General features: G+C 45.5%; 1 protein-coding gene across 1 annotated transcript in view; it reads right to left on the bottom strand.

Annotated features, from left to right (window-relative positions):
- The window catches only part of TEX30 (testis expressed 30), a 75,726-nt gene extending 51,454 nt beyond the window's left edge, over window positions 1-24,272 (bottom strand). The window contains exon 1 of the mRNA XM_073664231.1: window positions 24,122-24,272. Within this exon, the coding sequence (XP_073520332.1) occupies window positions 24,122-24,139 (18 nt within the window). The 5' untranslated portion in view covers window positions 24,140-24,272. The remainder of the gene's footprint in view (window positions 1-24,121) is intronic.
- Window positions 24,273-24,519: the final 247 nt, after the last annotated feature.

Raw genomic sequence — 24,519 nt, 5'->3', positions numbered from 1 at the left:
GCAGTAATCCTTACACCACAGTCACACACACAGTGTAGTAATCCTTACACCACGGTCACACACACAGTGCAGTAATCGTTCCTTACACCACAGTCACACACACAGTGCAGTAATCATTACACCACAGTCACACACACAGTGCAGTAATAATTACACCAGTCACACACACAGTGCAGCAATCATTACACCACAGTCACACACACAGTGCAGTAATCCTTCCTTACACCAGTCACACACACAGTGCAGTAATCCTTGCACCAGTCACACACACAGTGTAGTAATCCTTACACCACAGTCACACACACAGTGTAGTAATCCTTACACCAGTCACACACACAGTGCAGTAATCATTACACCACAGTCACACACACAGGGTAGTAATCCTTACACCACAGTCACACACACAGTGTAGTAATCATTACACCAGTCACACACACAGTGTAGTAATCATTACACCACGGTCACACACACAGTGCAGTAATCCTTCCTTACACCACAGTCACACACAGTGTAGTAATCCTTACACCACAGTCACACACACAGTGTAGTAATCCTTACACCAGTCACACACACAGTGCAGTAATCCTTACACCACAGTCACACACACAGTGCAGTAATCATTACACCAGTCACACACACAGTGCAGTAATCCTTACACCAGTCACACACACAGTGCAGTAATCCTCACACCACAGTCACACACACAGTGTAGTAATCATTACACCAGTCACACACACAGTGCAGTAATCATTACACCAGTCACACACACACACAGTGCAGTAATCCTTACACCACAGTCACACACACACACAGTGCAGTAATCCTTACACCAGTCACACACACAGTGCAAGAATCATTACACCACAGTCACACACACAGTGCAGTAATCCTTACACCACAGTCACACACACACAGTGTAGTAATCCTTACACCACAGTCACACACACACAGTGTAGTAATCCTTACACCACAGTCACACACACACAGTGTAGTAATCCTTACACCACAGTCACACACACAGTGCAGTAATCATTACACCACAGTCACACACACAGTGCAGTAATCATTACACCACAGTCACACCATAGACACACAGTTTAGTTATTACACCATAGACACAGACACACACAGTGCAGTAATCATTACACCACAGTCACACACACAGGGTAGTAATCCTTATACCACAGTCACACACACAGTGTAGTAATCCTTACACCAGTCACACACACAGTGTAGTAATCCTTACATCACGGTCACACACACAGTGCAGTAATCCTTCCTTACACCACAGTCACACACACAGTGTAGTAATCCTTACACCACGGTCACACACACACAGTGCAGTAATCCTTACACCACAGTCACACACACAGTGTAGCAATCCTTACACCAGTCACACACACAGTGCAGTAATCATTACACCACAGTCACACACACAATGCAGTAATCCTTACACCACAGTCACACACACAGTGTAGTAATCCTTACACCACGGTCACACACACAGTGCAGTAATCCTTCCTTACACCACGGTCACACACACAGTGCAGTAATCCTTCCTTACACCACGGTCACACACAGTGCAGTAATCCTTCCTTACACCACGGTCACACACACAGTGCAGTAATCCTTCCTTACACCACAGTCACACACACAGTGCAGTAATCCTTCCTTACACCACAGTCACACACACAGTGTAGTAATCCTTACACCATGGTCACACACACACAGTGCAGTAATCATTACACCACAGTCACACACACAGTGTAGTAATCCTTACACCACAGTCACACACACAGTGCAGTAATCATTACACCACAGTCACACACACAGTGCAGTAATCATTACACCACAGTCACACACACAGGGTAGTAATCCTTAAACCACAGTCACACACACAGTGTAGTAATCATTACACCAGTCACACACACAGTGTAGTAATCCTTACACCACGGTCACACACGCAGTGCAGTAATCCTTCCTTACACCACAGTCACACACACAGTGTAGTAATCCTTACACCAGTCACACACACAGTGTAGTAATCCTTACATCACGGTCACACACACAGTGCAGTAATCCTTCCTTACACCACAGTCACACACACAGTGTAGTAATCCTTACACCACGGTCACACACACACAGTGCAGTAATCCTTACACCACAGTCACACACACAGTGTAGCAATCCTTACACCACAGTCAAACACACAGTGCAGTAATCATTACACCACAGTCACACACACAATGCAGTAATCCTTACACCACAGTCACACACACAGTGTAGTAATCCTTACACCACGGTCACACACACAGTGCAGTAATCCTTCCTTACACCACGGTCACACACACAGTGCAGTAATCCTTCCTTACACCACGGTCACACACACAGTGCAGTAATCCTTCCTTACACCACGGTCACACACACAGTGCAGTAATCCTTCCTTACACCACAGTCACACACACAGTGCAGTAATCCTTCCTTACACCACAGTCACACACACAGTGTAGTAATCCTTACACCATGGTCACACACACACAGTGCAGTAATCATTACACCACAGTCACACACACAGTGTAGTAATCCTTACACCACAGTCACACACACAGTGCAGTAATCATTACACCACAGTCACACACACAGTGCAGTAATCATTACACCACAGTCACACACATAGGGTAGTAATCCTTAAACCACAGTCACACACACAGTGTAGTAATCATTACACCAGTCACACACACAGTGTAGTAATCCTTACACCACGGTCACACACGCAGTGCAGTAATCCTTCCTTACACCACAGTCACACACACAGTGTAGTAATCCTTACACCACAGTCACACACACAGTGCAGTAATCATTACACCACAGTCACACACACAGTGAAGTAATCATTACACCAGTCACACACACACACAGTGCAGTAATCCTTACACCACAGTCACACACACAGTGCAGTAATCATTACACCAGTCACACACACAGTGCAGTAATCCTTCCTTACACCACAGTCACACACACAGTGCAGTAATCCTTACACCACAGTCACACACACAGTGCAGTAATCATTACACCAGTCACACACACAGTGCAGTAATCCTTACACCAGTCACACACACAGTGCAGTAATCCTCACACCACAGTCACACACACAGTGTAGTAATCATTACACCAGTCACACACACAGTGCAGTAATCATTACACCAGTCACACACACACACAGTGCAGTAATCCTTACACCACAGTCACACACACACACAGTGCAGTAATCCTTACACCAGTCACACACACAGTGCAAGAATCATTACACCACAGTCACATACACAGCGCAGTAATCCTTACACCACAGTCACACACACAGTGTAGTAATCCTTACACCACAGTCACACACACACAGTGTAGTAATCCTTACACTACAGTCACACACACAGTGCAGTAATCATTACACCACAGTCACACACACAGTGCAGTAATCATTACACCACAGTCACACCATAGACACACAGTTTAGTTATTACACCATAGACACAGACACACACAGTGCAGTAATCATTACACCACAGTCACACACACAGGGTAGTAATCCTTATACCACAGTCACACACACAGTGTAGTAATCCTTACACCAGTCACACACACAGTGTACTAATCCTTACATCACGGTCACACACACAGTGCAGTAATCCTTCCTTACACCACAGTCACACACACAGTGTAGTAATCCTTACACCACGGTCACACACACACAGTGCAGTAATCCTTACACCACAGTCACACACACAGTGTAGCAATCCTTACACCACAGTCACACACACAGTGCAGTAATCATTACACCAGTCACACACACAGTGCAGTAATCATTACACCACAGTCACACACACAATGCAGTAATCCTTACACCACAGTCACACACACAGTGTAGTAATCCTTACACCACGGTCACACACACAGTGCAGTAATCCTTCCTTACACCACAGTCACACACACAGTGCAGTAATCATTACACCACAGTCACACACACAGTGCAGTAACCATTACACCACAGTCACACACATAGGGTAGTAATCCTTAAACCACAGTCACACACACAGTGTAGTAATCATTACACCAGTCACACACACAGTGTAGTAATCCTTACACCACGGTCACACACGCAGTGCAGTAATCCTTCCTTACACCACAGTCACACACACAGTGTAGTAATCCTTACACCACAGTCACACACACAGTGCAGTAATCATTACACCACAGTCACACACACAGTGAAGTAATCATTACACCAGTCACACACACACACAGTGCAGTAATCCTTACACCACAGTCACACACACAGTGCAGTAATCATTACACCAGTCACACACACAGTGCAGTAATCCTTCCTTACACCACAGTCACACACACAGTGCAGTAATCCTTACACCACAGTCACACACACAGTGCAGTAATCATTACACCAGTCACACACACAGTGCAGTAATCCTTACACCAGTCACACACACAGTGCAGTAATCCTCACACCACAGTCACACACACAGTGTAGTAATCATTACACCAGTCACACACACAGTGCAGTAATCATTACACCAGTCACACACACACACAGTGCAGTAATCCTTACACCACAGTCACACACACACACAGTGCAGTAATCCTTACACCAGTCACACACACAGTGCAAGAATCATTACACCACAGTCACATACACAGCGCAGTAATCCTTACACCACAGTCACACACACAGTGTAGTAATCCTTACACCACAGTCACACACACACAGTGTAGTAATCCTTACACTACAGTCACACACACAGTGCAGTAATCATTACACCACAGTCACACACACAGTGCAGTAATCATTACACCACAGTCACACCATAGACACACAGTTTAGTTATTACACCATAGACACAGACACACACAGTGCAGTAATCATTACACCACAGTCACACACACAGGGTAGTAATCCTTATACCACAGTCACACACACAGTGTAGTAATCCTTACACCAGTCACACACACAGTGTACTAATCCTTACATCACGGTCACACACACAGTGCAGTAATCCTTCCTTACACCACAGTCACACACACAGTGTAGTAATCCTTACACCACGGTCACACACACACAGTGCAGTAATCCTTACACCACAGTCACACACACAGTGTAGCAATCCTTACACCACAGTCACACACACAGTGCAGTAATCATTACACCAGTCACACACACAGTGCAGTAATCATTACACCACAGTCACACACACAATGCAGTAATCCTTACACCACAGTCACACACACAGTGCAGTAATCCTTCCTTACACCACAGTCACACACACAGTGCAGTAATCATTACACCACAGTCACACACACAGTGCAGTAATCATTACACCACAGTCACACACACAGTGCAGTAATAATTACACCAGTCACACACACAGTGCAGCAATCATTACACCACAGTCACACACACAGTGCAGTAATCCTTCCTTACACCAGTCACACACACAGTGCAGTAATCCTTGCACCAGTCACACACACAGTCTAGTAATCCTTACACCACAGTCACACACACTGTAGTAATCCTTACACCAGTCACACACACAGTGCAGTAATCATTACACCACAGTCACACACACAGGGTAGTAATCCTTACACCACAGTCACACACACAGTGTAGTAATCATTACACCAGTCACACACACAGTGTAGTAATCCTTACACCACGGTCACACACACAGTGCAGTAATCCTTCCTTACACCACAGTCACACACAGTGTAGTAATCCTTACACCACAGTCACACACACAGTGTAGTAATCCTTACACCAGTCACACACACAGTGCAGTAATCCTTACACCACAGTCACACACACAGTGCAGTAATCATTACACCAGTCACACACACAGTGCAGTAATCATTACACCAGTCACACACACAGTGCAGTAATCCTTACACCAGTCACACACACAGTACAGTAATCCTCACACCACAGTCACACACACAGTGTAGTAATCATTACACCAGTCACACACACAGTGCAGTAATCATTACACCAGTCACACACACACACAGTGCAGTAATCCTTACACCACAGTCACACACACACACAGTGCAGTAATCCTTACACCAGTCACACACACAGTGCAAGAATCATTACACCACAGTCACACACACAGTGCAGTAATCCTTACACCACAGTCACACACACAGTGTAGTAATCCTTACACCACAGTCACACACACACAGTGTAGTAATCCTTACACCACAGTCACACACACAGTGCAGTAATCATTACACCACAGTCACACACACAGTGCAGTAATCATTACACCACAGTCACACCATAGACACACAGTTTAGTTATTACACCATAGACACAGACACACACAGTGCAGTAATCATTACACCACAGTCACACACACAGGGTAGTAATCCTTATACCACAGTCACACACACAGTGTAGTAATCCTTACACCAGTCACACACACAGTGTAGTAATCCTTACATCACGGTCACACACACAGTGCAGTAATCCTTACACCACGGTCACACACACACAGTGCAGTAATCATTACACCACAGTCACACACACAGGGTAGTAATCCTTATACCACAGTCACACACACAGTGTAGTAATCCTTACACCAGTCACACACACAGTGTAGTAATCCTTACATCACGGTCACACACACAGTGTAGTAATCCTTACACCACGGTCACACACACACAGTGCAGTAATCCTTACACCACAGTCACACACACAGTGTAGTAATCCTTACACCACAGTCACACACACAGTGTAGCAATCCTTACACCACAGTCACACACACACAGTGCAGTAATCCTTCCTTACACCACGGTCACACACACAGTGCAGTAATCCTTCCTTACACCACGGTCACACACACAGTGCAGTAATCCTTCCTTACACCACGGTCACACACACAGTGCAGTAATCCTTCCTTACACCACAGTCACACACACAGTGCAGTAATCCTTCCTTACACCACAGTCACACACACAGTGTAGTAATCCTTACACCATGGTCACACACACACAGTGCAGTAATCATTACACCACAGTCACACACACAGTGTAGTAATCCTTACACCACAGTCACACACACAGTGCAGTAATCATTACACCACAGTCACACACACAGTGCAGTAATCATTACACCACAGTCACACACACAGGGTAGTAATCCTTAAACCACAGTCACACACACAGTGTAGTAATCATTACACCAGTCACACACACAGTGTAGTAATCCTTACACCACGGTCACACACGCAGTGCAGTAATCCTTCCTTACACCACAGTCACACACACAGTGTAGTAATCATTACACCACAGTCACACACACAGTGAAGTAATCATTACACCAGTCACACACACACACAGTGCAGTAATCCTTACACCACAGTCACACACACAGTGCAGTAATCATTACACTACAGTCACACACACAGTGCAGTAATCCTTCCTTACACCACAGTCACACACACAGTGCAGTAATCCTTACACCACAGTCACACACACAGTGCAGTAATCCTTACACCACAGTCACACACACAGTGCAGTAATCCTTACACCACAGTCACACACACAGTGCAGTAATCCTTACACCACAGTCACACACACAGTGCAGTAATCCTTACACCACAGTCACACACACAGTGCAGTAATCATTACACCACAGTCACACACACAGTGCAGTAATCATTACACCACAGTCACACACACAGAGCAGTAATCATTACACCACAGTCACACACACAGTGTAGTAATCCTTACACCACGGTCACACACACACAGTGCAGTAATCCTTACACCACAGTCACACACACAGTGCAGTAATCATTACACCAGTCACACACACAGTGCAGTAATCATTACACCACAGTCACACACACAGTGTAGTAATCATTGCACCACAGTCACACACACAGTGTAGTAATCCTTACACCAGTCACACACAGTGCAGTAATCATTACACCAGTCACACACACAGTGTAGTAATCCTTACACCACGGTCACACACACAGTGCAGTAATCCTTCCTTACACCACAGCCACACACACAGTGTAGTAATCCTTACACCACGGTCACACACACACAGTGTAGTAATCCTTACACCACAGTCACACACACAGTGCAGTAATCCTTACACCACAGTCACACACACAGTGTAGTAATCCTTACACCACAGTGACACACACAGTGTAGTAATCCTTACACCACGGTCACACACACACAGTGTAGTAATCCTTACACCACAGTCACACACACAGTGCAGTAATCCTTACACCACAGTCACACACACAGTGTAGTAATCCTTACACCACAGTCACACACACAGTGTAGTAATCCTTACACCACAGTCACACACACAGTGCAGTAATCCTTACACCAGTCACACACACAGTGCAGTAATCATTACACCACAGTCACACACACAGGGTAGTAATCCTTACATCACAGTCACACACACAGTGTAGTAATCCTTACACCACGGTCACACACACAGTGCAGTAATCCTTACACCACGGTCACACACACAGTGCAGTAATCCTTCCTTACACCACAGTCACACACACAGTGCAGCAATCATTACACCACAGTCACACACACAGTGCAGTAATCCTTACACCAGTCACACACACAGTGCAGTAATCCTTACACCACGGTCACACACACAGTGCAGTAATCCTTACACCACAGTCACACACACAGGGCAGTAATCCTTACACCACAGTCACACACACAGTGCAGTAATCCTTACACCACAGTCACACACACAGTGCAGTAATCATTACACCAGTCACACACACAGTGCAGTAATCATTACACCAGTCACACACACACACACACACACATACACACAGTGCAGTAATCATTACACCAGTCACACACACACACAGTGTAGTAATCCTTACACCAGTCACACACACAGTGTAGTAATCATTGCACCACAGTCACACACACAGTGCAGTAATCATTACACCACAGTCACACACACAGTGTAGTAATCATTACACCAGTCACACACACAGTGCAGTAATCATTACACCAGTCACACACACAGTGTAGTAATCCTTACACCACAGTCACACACACACAGTGTAGTAATCCTTACACCACAGTCACACACACACAATGTAGTAATCCTTACACCACAGTCACACACACACAGTGTAGTAATCCTTACACCAGTCACACACACAGTGCAGTAATCATTACACCACAGTCACACCATAGACACACAGTTTAGTTATTACACCATAGACACAGACACACACAGTGCAGTAATCATTACACCACAGTCACACACACAGTGTAGTAATCCTTACACCAGTCACACACACAGTGCAGTAATCATTACACCACAGTCACACACACAGTGTAGTAATCCTTACACCACGGTCACACACACACAGTGCAGTAATCATTACACCACAGTCACACACAGTGTAGCAATTCTTACACCACAGTCACACACACAGTGCAGTAATCATTACACCAGTCACACACACAGTGCAGTAATCATTACACCACAGTCACACACACAATGCAGTAATCCTTACACCACAGTCACACACACAGTGCAGTAATCCTTCCTTACACCACGGTCACACACACAGTGCAGTAATCCTTCCTTACACCACGGTCACACACACAGTGCAGTAATCCTTCCTTACACCACGGTCACACACACAGTGCAGTAATCCTTCCTTACACCACGGTCACACACACAGTGCAGTAATCCTTCCTTACACCACGGTCACACACACAGTGCAGTAATCCTTCCTTACACCACGGTCACACACACAGTGCAGTAATCCTTACACCATGGTCACACACACACAGTGCAGTAATCATTACACCACAGTCACACACACAGTGCAGTAATCCTTACACCAGTCACACACACAGTGCAGTAATCCTTACACCACGGTCACACACACAGTGCAGTAATCCTTCCTTACACCACGGTCACACACAGTGCAGTAATCCTTCCTTACACCACGGTCACACACACAGTGCAGTAATCCTTCCTTACACCACGGTCACACACACAGTGCAGTAATCCTTACACCATGGTCACACACACACAGTGCAGTAATCATTACACCACAGTCACACACACAGTGCAGTAATCCTTACACCAGTCACACACACAGTGCAGTAATCCTTACACCACGGTCACACACACAGTGCAGTAATCCTTACACCACGGTCACACACACAGTGCAGTAATCCTTACACCACAGTCACACACACAGGGCAGTAATCCTTACACCACAGTCACACACACAGTGCAGTAATCCTTACACCACAGTCACACACACAGTGCAGTAATCATTACACCAGTCACACACACAGTGCAGTAATCATTACACCAGTCACACACACACACACACACACAGTGTAGTAATCCTTACACCACAGTCACACACACACAATGTAGTAATCCTTACACCACAGTCACACACACACAGTGTAGTAATCCTTACACCAGTCACACACACAGTGCAGTAATCATTACACCACAGTCACACACACAGTGCAGTAATCATTACACCACAGTCACACACACAGTGCAGTAATCATTACACCACAGTCACACCATAGACACACAGTTTAGTTATTACACCATAGACACAGACACACACAGTGCAGTAATCATTACACCACAGTCACACACACAGGGTAGTAATCCTTATACCACAGTCACACACACAGTGTAGTAATCCTTACACCAGTCACACACACAGTGTAGTAATCCTTACATCACGGTCACACACACAGTGCAGTAATCCTTCCTTACACCACAGTCACACACACAGTGTAGTAATCCTTACACCACGGTCACACACACACAGTGCAGTAATCATTACACCACAGTCACACACAGTGTAGCAATTCTTACACCACAGTCACACACACAGTGCAGTAATCATTACACCAGTCACACACAGTGCAGTAATCATTACACCACAGTCACACACACAATGCAGTAATCCTTACACCACAGTCACACACACAGTGCAGTAATCCTTCCTTACACCACGGTCACACACACAGTGCAGTAATCCTTCCTTACACCACGGTCACACACACAGTGCAGTAATCCTTCCTTACACCACGGTCACACACACAGTGCAGTAATCCTTCCTTACACCACGGTCACACACACAGTGCAGTAATCCTTCCTTACACCACGGTCACACACACAGTGCAGTAATCCTTCCTTACACCATGGTCACACACACACAGTGCAGTAATCCTTACACCACGGTCACACACACACAGTGCAGTAATCCTTACACCACGGTCACACACACAGTGCAGTAATCCTTACACCACAGTCACACACACAGGGCAGTAATCCTTACACCACAGTCACACACACAGTGCAGTAATCATTACACCAGTCACACACACAGTGCAGTAATCATTACACCAGTCACACACACACACAGTGCAGTAATCATTACACCAGTCACACACACAGTGTAGTAATCCTTACACCAGTCACACACACAGTGTAGTAATCATTGCACCACAGTCACACACACAGTGCAGTAATCATTACACCACAGTCACACACACAGTGTAGCAATCATTACACCAGTCACACACACAGTGCAGTAATCATTACACCAGTCACACACACACAGTGTAGTAATCCTTACACCACAGTCACACACACACACAGTGTAGTAATCCTTACACCACAGTCACACACACACAATGTAGTAATCCTTACACCACAGTCACACACACACAGTGTAGTAATCCTTACACCACAGTCACACACACAGTGCAGTAATCATTACACCACAGTCACACACACAGTGCAGTAATCATTACACCACAGTCACACCATAGACACACAGTTTAGTTATTACACCATAGACACAGACACACACAGTGCAGTAATCATTACACCACAGTCACACACACAGGGTAGTAATCCTTATACCACAGTCACACACACAGTGTAGTAATCCTTACACCAGTCACACACACAGTGTAGTAATCCTTACATCACGGTCACACACACAGTGCAGTAATCCTTCCTTACACCACAGTCACACACACAGTGTAGTAATCCTTACACCACGGTCACACACAAACAGTGCAGTAATCATTACACCACAGTCACACACAGTGTAGCAATCCTTACACCACAGTCACACACACAGTGCAGTAATCATTACACCAGTCACACACACAGTGCAGTAATCATTACACCACAGTCACACACACAATGCAGTAATCCTTACACCACAGTCACACACACAGTGCAGTAATCCTTCCTTACACCACGGTCACACACACAGTGCAGTAATCCTTCCTTACACCACGGTCACACACACAGTGCAGTAATCCTTCCTTACACCACGGTCACACACACAGTGCAGTAATCCTTCCTTACACCACGGTCACACACACAGTGCAGTAATCCTTCCTTACACCACGGTCACACACACAGTGCAGTAATCCTTCCTTACACCACGGTCACACACACAGTGCAGTAATCCTTACACCATGGTCACACACACACAGTGCAGTAATCATTACACCACAGTCACACACACAGTGCAGTAATCATTACACCAGTCACACACACAGTGCAGTAATCATTACACCACAGTCACACACACAGTGTAGTAATCATTGCACCACAGTCACACACACAGTGTAGTAATCTTTACACCACAGTCACACACACAGTGTAGTAATCCTTACACCAGTCACACACACAGTGCAGTAATCATTACACCACAGTCACACACACAGGGTAGTAATCCTTACACCACAGTCACACACACAGTGTAGTAATCATTACACCAGTCACACACACAGTGTAGTAATCCTTACACCACGGTCACACACACAGTGCAGTAATCCTTCCTTACACCACAGTCACACACACAGTGTAGTAATCCTTACACCAGTTACACACACAGTGCAGTAATCATTACACCACAGTCACACACACAGGTTAGTAATCCTTACACCACAGTCACACACACAGTGCAGTAATCCTTCCTTACACCACAGTCACACACACAGTGTAGTAATCCTTACACCACGGTCACACACACACAGTGCAGTAATCATTACACCACAGTCACACACACAGTGTAGCAATCCTTACACCACAGTCACACACACAGTGCAGTAATCATTACACCAGTCACACACACAGTGCAGTAATCATTACACCATAGTCACACACACAATGCAGCAATCCTTACACCACAGTCACACACACAGTGTAGTAATCCTTACACCACGGTCACACACACAGTGCAGTAATCCTTCCTTACACCACGGTCACACACACAGTGCAGTAATCCTTCCTTACACCACGGTCACACACACAGTGCAGTAATCCTTCCTTACACCACGGTCACACACACAGTGCAGTAATCCTTCCTTACACCACAGTCACACACAGTGCAGTAATCCTTCCTTAGACCACAGTCACACACACAGTGTAGTAATCCTTACACCATGGTCACACACACACAGTGCAGTAATCATTACACCACAGTCACACACACAGGGCAGTAATCATTACACCACAGTCACACACACAGGGTAGTAATCCTTAAACCACAGTCACACACACAGTGTAGTAATCATTACACCAGTCACACACACAGTGTAGTAATCCTTACACCACGGTCACACACGCAGTGCAGTAATCCTTCCTTACACCACAGTCACACACACAGTGTAGTAATCCTTACACCAGTCACACACACAGTGCAGTAATCCTTACACCACAGTCACACACACAGTGCAGTAATCCTTACACCAGTCACACACACACAGTGCAGTAATCCTTACACCACAGTCACACACACAGTGTAGTAATCATTACACCACAGTCACACACACAGTGCAGTAATCATTACACCAGTCACACACACACACTGCAGTAATCCTTACACCACAGTCACACACACAGTGCAGTAATCATTACACCACAGTCACACACAGTGCAGTAATCCTTCCTTACACCACAGTCACACACACAGTGCAGTAATCCTTACACCACAGTCACACACACAGTGCAGTAATCCTTACACCACAGTCACACACACAGTGCAGTAATCATTACACCACAGTCACACACACAGTGCAGTAATCATTACACCACAGTCACACACACAGAGCAGTAATCATTACACCACAGTCACACACACAGTGCAGTAATCATTACACCACGGTCACACACACACAGTGCAGTAATCCTTACACCACAGTCACACACACAGTGCAGTAATCCTTACACCACGGTCACACACACAGTGCAGTAATCCTTCCTTACACCACAGCCACACACACAGTGTAGTAATCCTTACACCACAGTCACACACACAGTGCAGTAATCCTTACACCACAGTCACACACACAGTGTAGTAATCCTTACACCACAGTCACACACACAGTGCAGTAATCCTTACACCACAGTCACACACACAGTGCAGTAATCCTTACACCAGTCACACACACAGTGCAGTAATCCTTACACCACAGTCACACACACAGGGTAGTAATCCTTACACCACAGTCACACACACAGTGTAGTGATTCTTACACCACGGTCACACACACAGTGTAGTAATCCTTACACCACGGTCACACACACAGTCCAGTAATCATTACACCACAGTCACACACACAATGCAGTAATCCTTACACCACAGTCACACATACACTGTAGTAATCCTTACACCACAGTCACACACACAGTGCAGTAATCCTTCCTTACACCACGGTCACACACACAGTGCAGTAATCCTTCCTTACACCACGGTCACACACACAGTGCAGTAATCCTTCCTTACACCACGGTCACACACACAGTGCAGTAATCCTTCCTTACACCACGGTCACACACACAGTGCAGTAATCTTTCCTTACACCACAGTCACACACACAGTGCAGTAATCCTTCCTTACACCACAGTCACACACACAGTGTAGTAATCCTTACACCATGGTCACACACACACAGTGCAGTAATCATTACACCACAGTCACACACACAGTGTAGTAATCCTTACACCACAGTCACACACACAGTGCAGTAATCATTACACCACAGTCACACACACAGTGCAGTAATCATTACACCACAGTCACACACACAGAGTAGTAATCCTTAAACCACAGTCACACACACAGTGTAGTAATCATTACACCAGTCACACACACAGTGTAGTAATCCTTACACCACGGTCACACACGCAGTGCAGTAATCCTTCCTTACACCACAGTCACACACACAGTGCAGTAATCATTACACCACAGTCACACACACAGTGCAGTAATCCTTGCACCACAGTCACACACACAGTGCAGTAATCCTTACACCACGGTCACACACACAGTGCAGTAATCCTTACACCACAGTCACACACACAGGGCAGTAATCCTTACACCACAGTCACACACACAGTGCAGTAATCCTTACACCACAGTCACACACACAGTGCAGTAATCCTTACACCACAGTCACACACACAGTGCAGTAATCATTACACCAGTCACACACACAGTGCAGTAATCATTACACCAGTCACACACACACACAGTGCAGTAATCATTACACCAGTCACACACACACACACACACACACAGTGCAGTAATCATTACACCAGTCACACACACACACAGTGTAGTAATCCTTACACCACAGTCACACACACACAGTGTAGTAATCCTTACACCACAGTCACACACACAGTGCAGTAATCATTACACCAGTCACACACACAGTGCAGTAATCCTTACACCACAATCACACACACAGTGCAGTAATCCTTACACCACAGTCACACACACAGTGCAGTAATCCTTACACCACAGTCACACACACAGTGTAGTAATCCTTACACCACAGTCACACACACAGTGCAGTAATCCTTACACCACAGTCACACACACAGTGTAGTAATCCTTACACCACAGTCACACACACAGGGTAGTAATCCTTACACCACAGTCACACACACAGTGTAGTAATCCTTACACCACGGTCACACACACAGTGTAGTAATCCTTACACCACGGTCACACACACAGTGCAGTAATCCTTCCTTACACCACAGTCACACACACAGTGCAGTAATCATTACACCACAGTCACACACACAGTGCAGTAATCATTACACCACAGTCACACACACAGTGCAGTAATCCTTGCACCACAGTCACACACACAGTGCAGTAATCCTTACACCACGGTCACACACACAGTGCAGTAATCCTTACACCACAGTCACACACACAGGGCAGTAATCCTTACACCACAGTCACACACACAGTGCAGTAATCCTTACACCACAGTCACACACACAGTGCAGTAATCATTACACCAGTCACACACACAGTGCAGTAATCATTACACCAGTCACACACACACACAGTGCAGTAATCATTACACCAGTCACACACACACACACACACACAGTGCAGTAATCATTACACCAGTCACACACACACACAGTGTAGTAATGCTTACACCACAGTCACACACACACAGTGTAGTAATCCTTACACCACAGTCACACACACACAGTGTAGTAATCCTTACACCACAGTCACACACACAGTGCAGTAATCATTACACCAGTCACACACACAGTGCAGTAATCATTACACCACAGTCACACCATAGACACACAGTTTAGTTATTACACCATAGACACAGACACACACAGTGCAGTAATCATTACACCACAGTCACACACACAGGGTAGTAATCCTTATACCACAGTCACACACACAGTGTAGTAATCCTTACACCAGTCACACACACAGTGTAGTAATCCTTACATCACGGTCACACACACAGTGCAGTAATCCTTCCTTACACCACAGTCACACACACAGTGTAGTAATCCTTACACCACGGTCACACACACACAGTGCAGTAATCATTACACCACAGTCACACACACAGTGCAGTAATCCTTCCTTACACCACGGTCACACACACAGTGCAGTAATCCTTCCTTACACCACGGTCACACACACAGTGCAGTAATCCTTCCTTACACCACGGTCACACACACAGTGCAGTAATCCTTCCTTACACCACGGTCACACACACAGTGCAGTAATCCTTCCTTACACCACGGTCACACACACAGTGCAGTAATCCTTCCTTACACCACGGTCACACACACAGTGCAGTAATCCTTACACCATGGTCACACACACACAGTGCAGTAATCATTACACCACGGTCACACACACAGTGCAGTAATCATTACACCACAGTCACACACACAGTGCAGTAATCATTACACCACAGTCACACACACAGTGCAGTAATCATTACACCAGTCACACACACAGTGCAGTAATCATTACACCACAGTCACACACACAGTGTAGTAATCATTGCACCACAGTCACACACACAGTGTAGTAATCTTTACACCACAGTCACACACACAGTGTAGTAATCTTTACACCACAGTCACACACACAGTGTAGTAATCCTTACACCAGTCACACACACAGTGCAGTAATCATTACACCACAGTCACACACACAGGGTAGTAATCCTTACACCACAGTCACACACACAGTGTAGTTATCCTTACACCACGGTCACACACACAGTGCAGTAATCCTTCCTTACACCACAGTCACACACACAGTGTAGTAATCCTTACACCAGTTACACACACAGTGCAGTAATCATTACACCACAGTCACACACACAGGGTAGTAATCCTTACACCAGTCACACACACAGTGTAGTAATCATTACACCAGTCACACACACAGTGTAGTAATCCTTACACCACAGTCACACACACAGTGCAGTAATCCTTACACCACAGTCACACACACAGTGTAGTAATCCTTACACCACAGTCACACACACAGTGTAGTAATCCTTACACCAGTCACACACACAGTGCAGTAATCATTACACCACAGTCACACACACAGGGTAGTAATCCTTACACCACAGTCACACACACAGTGTAGTAATCCTTACACCACGGTCACACACACAGTGTAGTAATCCTTACACCACGGTCACACACACAGTGCAGTAATCCTTCCTTACACCACAGTCACACACACAGTGCAGTAATCATTACACCACAGTCACACACACAGTGCAGTAATAATTACACCAGTCACACACACAGTGCAGCAATCATTACACCACAGTCACACACACAGTGCAGTAATCCTTCCTTACACCAGTCACACACACAGTGCAGTTATCCTTGCACCACAGTCACACACACAGTGTAGTAATCCTTACACCACAGTCACACACACAGTGTAGTAATCCTTACACCAGTCACACACACAGTGCAGTAATCATTACACCACAGTCACACACACAGGGTAGTAATCCTTACACCACAGTCACACACACAGTGTAGTAATCATTACACCAGTCACACACACAGTGTAGTAATCCTTACACCATGGTCACACACACAGTGCAGTAATCCTTCCTTACACCACAGTCACACACAGTGTAGTAATCCTTACACCACAGTCACACACACAGTGTAGTAATCCTTACACCAGTCACACACACAGTGCAGTAATCCTTACACCACAGTCACACACACAGTGCAGTAATCCTTACACCACAGTCACACACACAGTGCAGTAATCATTACACCAGTAACACACACAGTGCAGTAATCCTTACACCAGTCACACACACAGTGCAGTAATCCTCACACCAGTCACACACACAGTGCAGTAATCATTACACCACAGTCACACACAGAGTGCAGTTATCCTTGCACCACAGTCACACACACAGTGTAGTAATCCTTACACCACAGTCACACACACACAGTGTAGTAATCCTTACACCACAGTCACACACACAGTGCAGTAATCATTACACCACAGTCACACACACAGTGCAGTAATCATTACACCACAGTCACACCATAGACACACAGTTTAGTTATTACACCATAGACACAGACACACACAGTGCAGTAATCATTACACCACAGTCACACACACAGGGTAGTAATCCTTACACCACGGTCACACACACAGTGCAGTAATCCTTCCTTACACCACAGTCACACACACAGTGCAGTAATCATTACACCACAGTCACACACACAGTGCAGTAATCATTACACCAGTCACACACACAGTGCAGCAATCATTACACCACAGTCACACACACAGTGCAGTAATCCTTCCTTACACCAGTCACACACACAGTGCAGTAATCCTTGCACCACAGTCACACACACAGTGTAGTAATCCTTACACCACAGTCACACACACAGTGTAGTAATCCTTACACCAGTCACACACACAGTGCAGTAATCATTACACCAGTCACACACACAGGGTAGTAATCATTACACCACAGTCACACACACAGGGTAGTAATCCTTACACCACAGTCACACACACAGTGTAGTAATCCTTACACCAGTCACACACACAGTGTAGTAATCCTTACACCACGGTCACACACACAGTGCAGTAATCCTTCCTTACACCACAGTCACACACAGTGTAGTAATCCTTACACCACAGTCACACACACAGTGTAGTAATCCTTACACCAGTCACACACACAGTGCAGTAATCCTTACACCACAGTCACACACACAGTGCAGTAATCCTTACACCAGTCACACACACAGTGCAGTAATCCTTACACCAGTCACACACACAGTGCAGTAATCCTCACACCAGTCACACACACACAGTGTAGTAATCCTTACACCACAGTCACACACACAGTGCAGTAATCATTACACCACAGTCACACACACAGTGCAGTAATCCTTCCTTACACCACAGTCACACACAGTGTAGTAATCCTTACACCACAGTCACATACACAGTGTAGTAATCCTTACACCACAGTCACACACACAGTGTAGTAATCCCTTCACCACAGTCACACACACAGTGTAGTAATCCTTACACCAGTCACACACACAGTGCAGTAATCATTACACCACAGTCACACACACAGGGTAGTAATCCTTACACCACAGTCACACACACAGTGTAGTAATCCTTACACCACGGTCACACACACAGTGTAGTAATCCTTACACCACGGTCACACACACAGTGCAGTAATCCTTCCTTACACCACAGTCACACACACAGTGCAGTAATCATTACACCACAGTCACACACACAGTGCAGTAATAATTACACCAGTCACACACACAGTGCAGCAATCATTACACCACAGTCACACACACAGTGCAGTAATCCTTCCTTACACCAGTCACACACACAGTGCAGTTATCCTTGCACCACAGTCACACACACAGTGTAGTAATCCTTACACCACAGTCACACACACAGTGTAGTAATCCTTACACCAGTCACACACACAGTGCAGTAATCATTACACCACAGTCACACACACAGGGTAGTAATCCTTACACCACAGTCACACACACAGTGTAGTAATCATTACACCAGTCACACACACAGTGTAGTAATCCTTACACCATGGTCACACACACAGTGCAGTAATCCTTCCTTACACCACAGTCACACACAGTGTAGTAATCCTTACACCACAGTCACACACACAGTGTAGTAATCCTTACACCAGTCACACACACAGTGCAGTAATCCTTACACCACAGTCACACACACAGTGCAGTAATCCTTACACCACAGTCACACACACAGTGCAGTAATCATTACACCAGTAACACACACAGTGCAGTAATCCTTACACCAGTCACACACACAGTGCAGTAATCCTCACACCAGTCACACACACAGTGCAGTAATCATTACACCACAGTCACACACAGAGTGCAGTTATCCTTGCACCACAGTCACACACACAGTGTAGTAATCCTTACACCACAGTCACACACACACAGTGTAGTAATCCTTACACCACGGTCACACACACAGTGCAGTAATCATTACACCACAGTCACACACACAGTGCAGTAATCATTACACCACAGTCACACCATAGACACACAGTTTAGTTATTACACCATAGACACAGACACACACAGTGCAGTAATCATTACACCACAGTCACACACACAGGGTAGTAATCCTTACACCACGGTCACACACACAGTGCAGTAATCCTTCCTTACACCACAGTCACACACACAGTGCAGTAATCATTACACCACAGTCACACACACAGTGCAGTAATCATTACACCAGTCACACACACAGTGCAGCAATCATTACACCACAGTCACACACACAGTGCAGTAATCCTTCCTTACACCAGTCACACACACAGTACAGTTATCCTTGCACCACAGTCACACACACAGTGTAGTAATCCTTACACCACAGTCACACACACAGTGTAGTAATCCTTACACCAGTCACACACACAGTGCAGTAATCATTACACCAGTCACACACACAGGGTAGTAATCATTACACCACAGTCACACACACAGGGTAGTAATCCTTACACCACAGTCACACACACAGTGTAGTAATCCTTACACCAGTCACACACACAGTGTAGTAATCCTTACACCACGGTCACACACACAGTGCAGTAATCCTTCCTTACACCACAGTCACACACAGTGTAGTAATCCTTACACCATAGTCACACACACAGTGTAGTAATCCTTACACCAGTCACACACACAGTGCAGTAATCCTTACACCAGTCACACACACAGTGCAGTAATCCTTACACCAGTCACACACACAGTGCAGTAATCCTTACACCAGTCACACACACAGTGCAGTAATCCTCACACCAGTCACACACACACAGTGTAGTAATCCTTACACCACAGTCACACACACAGTGCAGTAATCATTACACCACAGTCACACACACAGTGCAGTAATCCTTCCTTACACCACAGTCACACACAGTGTAGTAATCCTTACACAACAGTCACACACACAGTGTAGTAATCCTTACACCAGTCACACACACAGTGCAGTAATCCTTACACCACAGTCACACACACAGTGCAGTAATCATTACACCACAGTCACACACACAGTGCAGTAATCATTACACCACAGTCACACACACAGAGTAGTAATCCTTACACCAGTCACACACACACACAGTGCAGTAATCCTTACACCACAGTCACACACACAGTGCAGTAATCCTTACACCAGTCACACACACAGTGTAGTAATCATTACACCACAGTCACACACACAGTGCAGTAATCCTTCCTTACACCAGTCACACACACAGTGCAGTAATCCTTCCTTACACCACAGTCACACACACAGTGCAGTAATCATTACACCACAGTCACACACACAGTGCAGTAATCATTACACCACAGTCACACACACAGTGCAGTAATCCTTCCTTACACCAGTCACACACACAGTGCAGTAATCCTTCCTTACACCACAGTCACACACACAGTGCAGTAATCATTACACCACAGTCACACACACAGTGCAGTAATCATTACACCACAGTCACACACACAGTGCAGTAATCATTACACCAGTCACACACACACACAGTGTAGTAATCCTTACACCACAGTCACACACACAGGCAGTAATCATTACACCAGTCACACACACAGTGCAGTAATCATTACACCAGAGTCACACCATAGACACACAGTTTAGTTATTACACCATAGACACAGACACACACAGTGCAGTAATCCTTACACCACAGTCACACACACAGGCAGTAATCATTACACCAGTCACACACACAGTGTAGTAATCATTACACCACAGTCACACACACAGTGTAGTAATCATTACACCACAGTCACACACACAGTGCAGTAATCATTACACCAGTCACACACACAGTGTAGTAATCATTACACCACAGTCACACACACAGTGCAGTAATCATTACACCAGTCACACACACAGTGTAGTAATCATTACACCACAGTCACACACACAGTGTAGTAATCATTACACCAGTCACACACACAGTGTAGTAATCATTACACCACAGTCACACACACAGTGTAGTAATCATTACACCACAGTCACACACACAGTGCAGTAATCATTACACCAGTCACACACACAGTGTAGTAATCATTACACCACAGTCACACACACAGTGTAGTAATCATTACACCACAGTCACACACACAGTGCAGTAATCATTACACCAGTCACACACACAGTGCAGTAATCATTACACCACAGTCACACACACAGTGTAGTAATCATTACACCACAGTCACACACACAGTGCAGTAATCATTACACCAGTCACACACACACACAGTGTAGTAATCCTTACACCACAGTCACACACACAGTGTAGTAATCCTTACACCACAGTCACACACACAGGCAGTAATCATTACACCAGTCACACACACACACAGTGTAGTAATCCTTACACCACAGTCACACACACAGTGTAGTAATCCTTACACCACAGTCACACACACAGGCAGTAATCATTACACCAGTCACACACACAGTGCAGTAATCATTACACCACAGTCACACACACAGTGCAGTAATCATTACACCAGTCACACACACAGTGCAGTAATCATTACACCACAGTCACACACACAGTGCAGTAATCATTACACCACAGTCACACCATAGACACACAGTTTAGTTATTACACCATAGACACAGACACACACAGTGCAGTAATCCTTACACCACAGTCACACACACAGGCAGTAATCATTACACCAGTCACACACACAGTGTAGTAATCATTACACCACAGTCACACACACAGTGCAGTAATCCTTACACCACAGTCACACACACAGTGCAGTAATCATTACACCACAGTCACACACACAGTGTAGTAATCCTTACACCAGTCACACACACAGTGCAGTAATCATTGCACCACAGTCACACACACAGTGCAGTAATCATTACACCAGTCACACACACAGTGTAGTAATCATTACACCAGTCACACACACAGTGCAGTAATCATTACACCACAGTCACACCATAGACACACAGTTTAGTTATTACACCTTAGACACAGACACACACAGTGCAGTAATGAGCAGTTTTCCCCGTGCCCCTGCATCAGACACATCCTCTGGGAGGCCGCCCCCATCCACGCACATGTCCTGCACAGCCTGTTCCCATACTTGTACCTCAGTGTAGTCCTCCATGGCCTCCAGCACACGCTGCAGGGGAGGAGCGGGAGATTCTTCCTGCCCAGCCTCCTCCTGGTTCCCTTTGCCTGTGCTGATGGTGTGTGTATGGTAATGCCTGACTGGAGTGATAGTGTGACAGGATCGCTGCTGTCCTGAGAAGGAGCTTCCGTGTCACCCATCAGTCGGGCTGCAGAGCTCACACATCAGGTCACATCGCTGTTGGTTCTCTCTATTTTTGTTTTAACCTTTTCAATAAAAGATGTTTCTCAACTTTTTTTTAAACTTGTAAAAAAGAAACCCCCTGAGGTTAGTGTGAGTGCACTGGGGCGAGTTACAAGATAAATGAGACACCATGTTTGCCACAATTGCACCAAAAACCTGCAGCACCGCTGCAA

The sequence above is a fragment of the Phyllobates terribilis genome, unplaced genomic scaffold, assembly GCF_046119375.1.
Source record: "Phyllobates terribilis strain yellow unplaced genomic scaffold, ASM4611937v1 Scaffold_2__4_contigs__length_985480577, whole genome shotgun sequence".
NCBI classification, from domain to species: Eukaryota; Metazoa; Chordata; class Amphibia; order Anura; family Dendrobatidae; genus Phyllobates; species Phyllobates terribilis.
The sequence above is the reverse complement of the archived record's forward strand: the minus strand, read 5'-3'. Positions and strand labels throughout refer to the sequence as shown.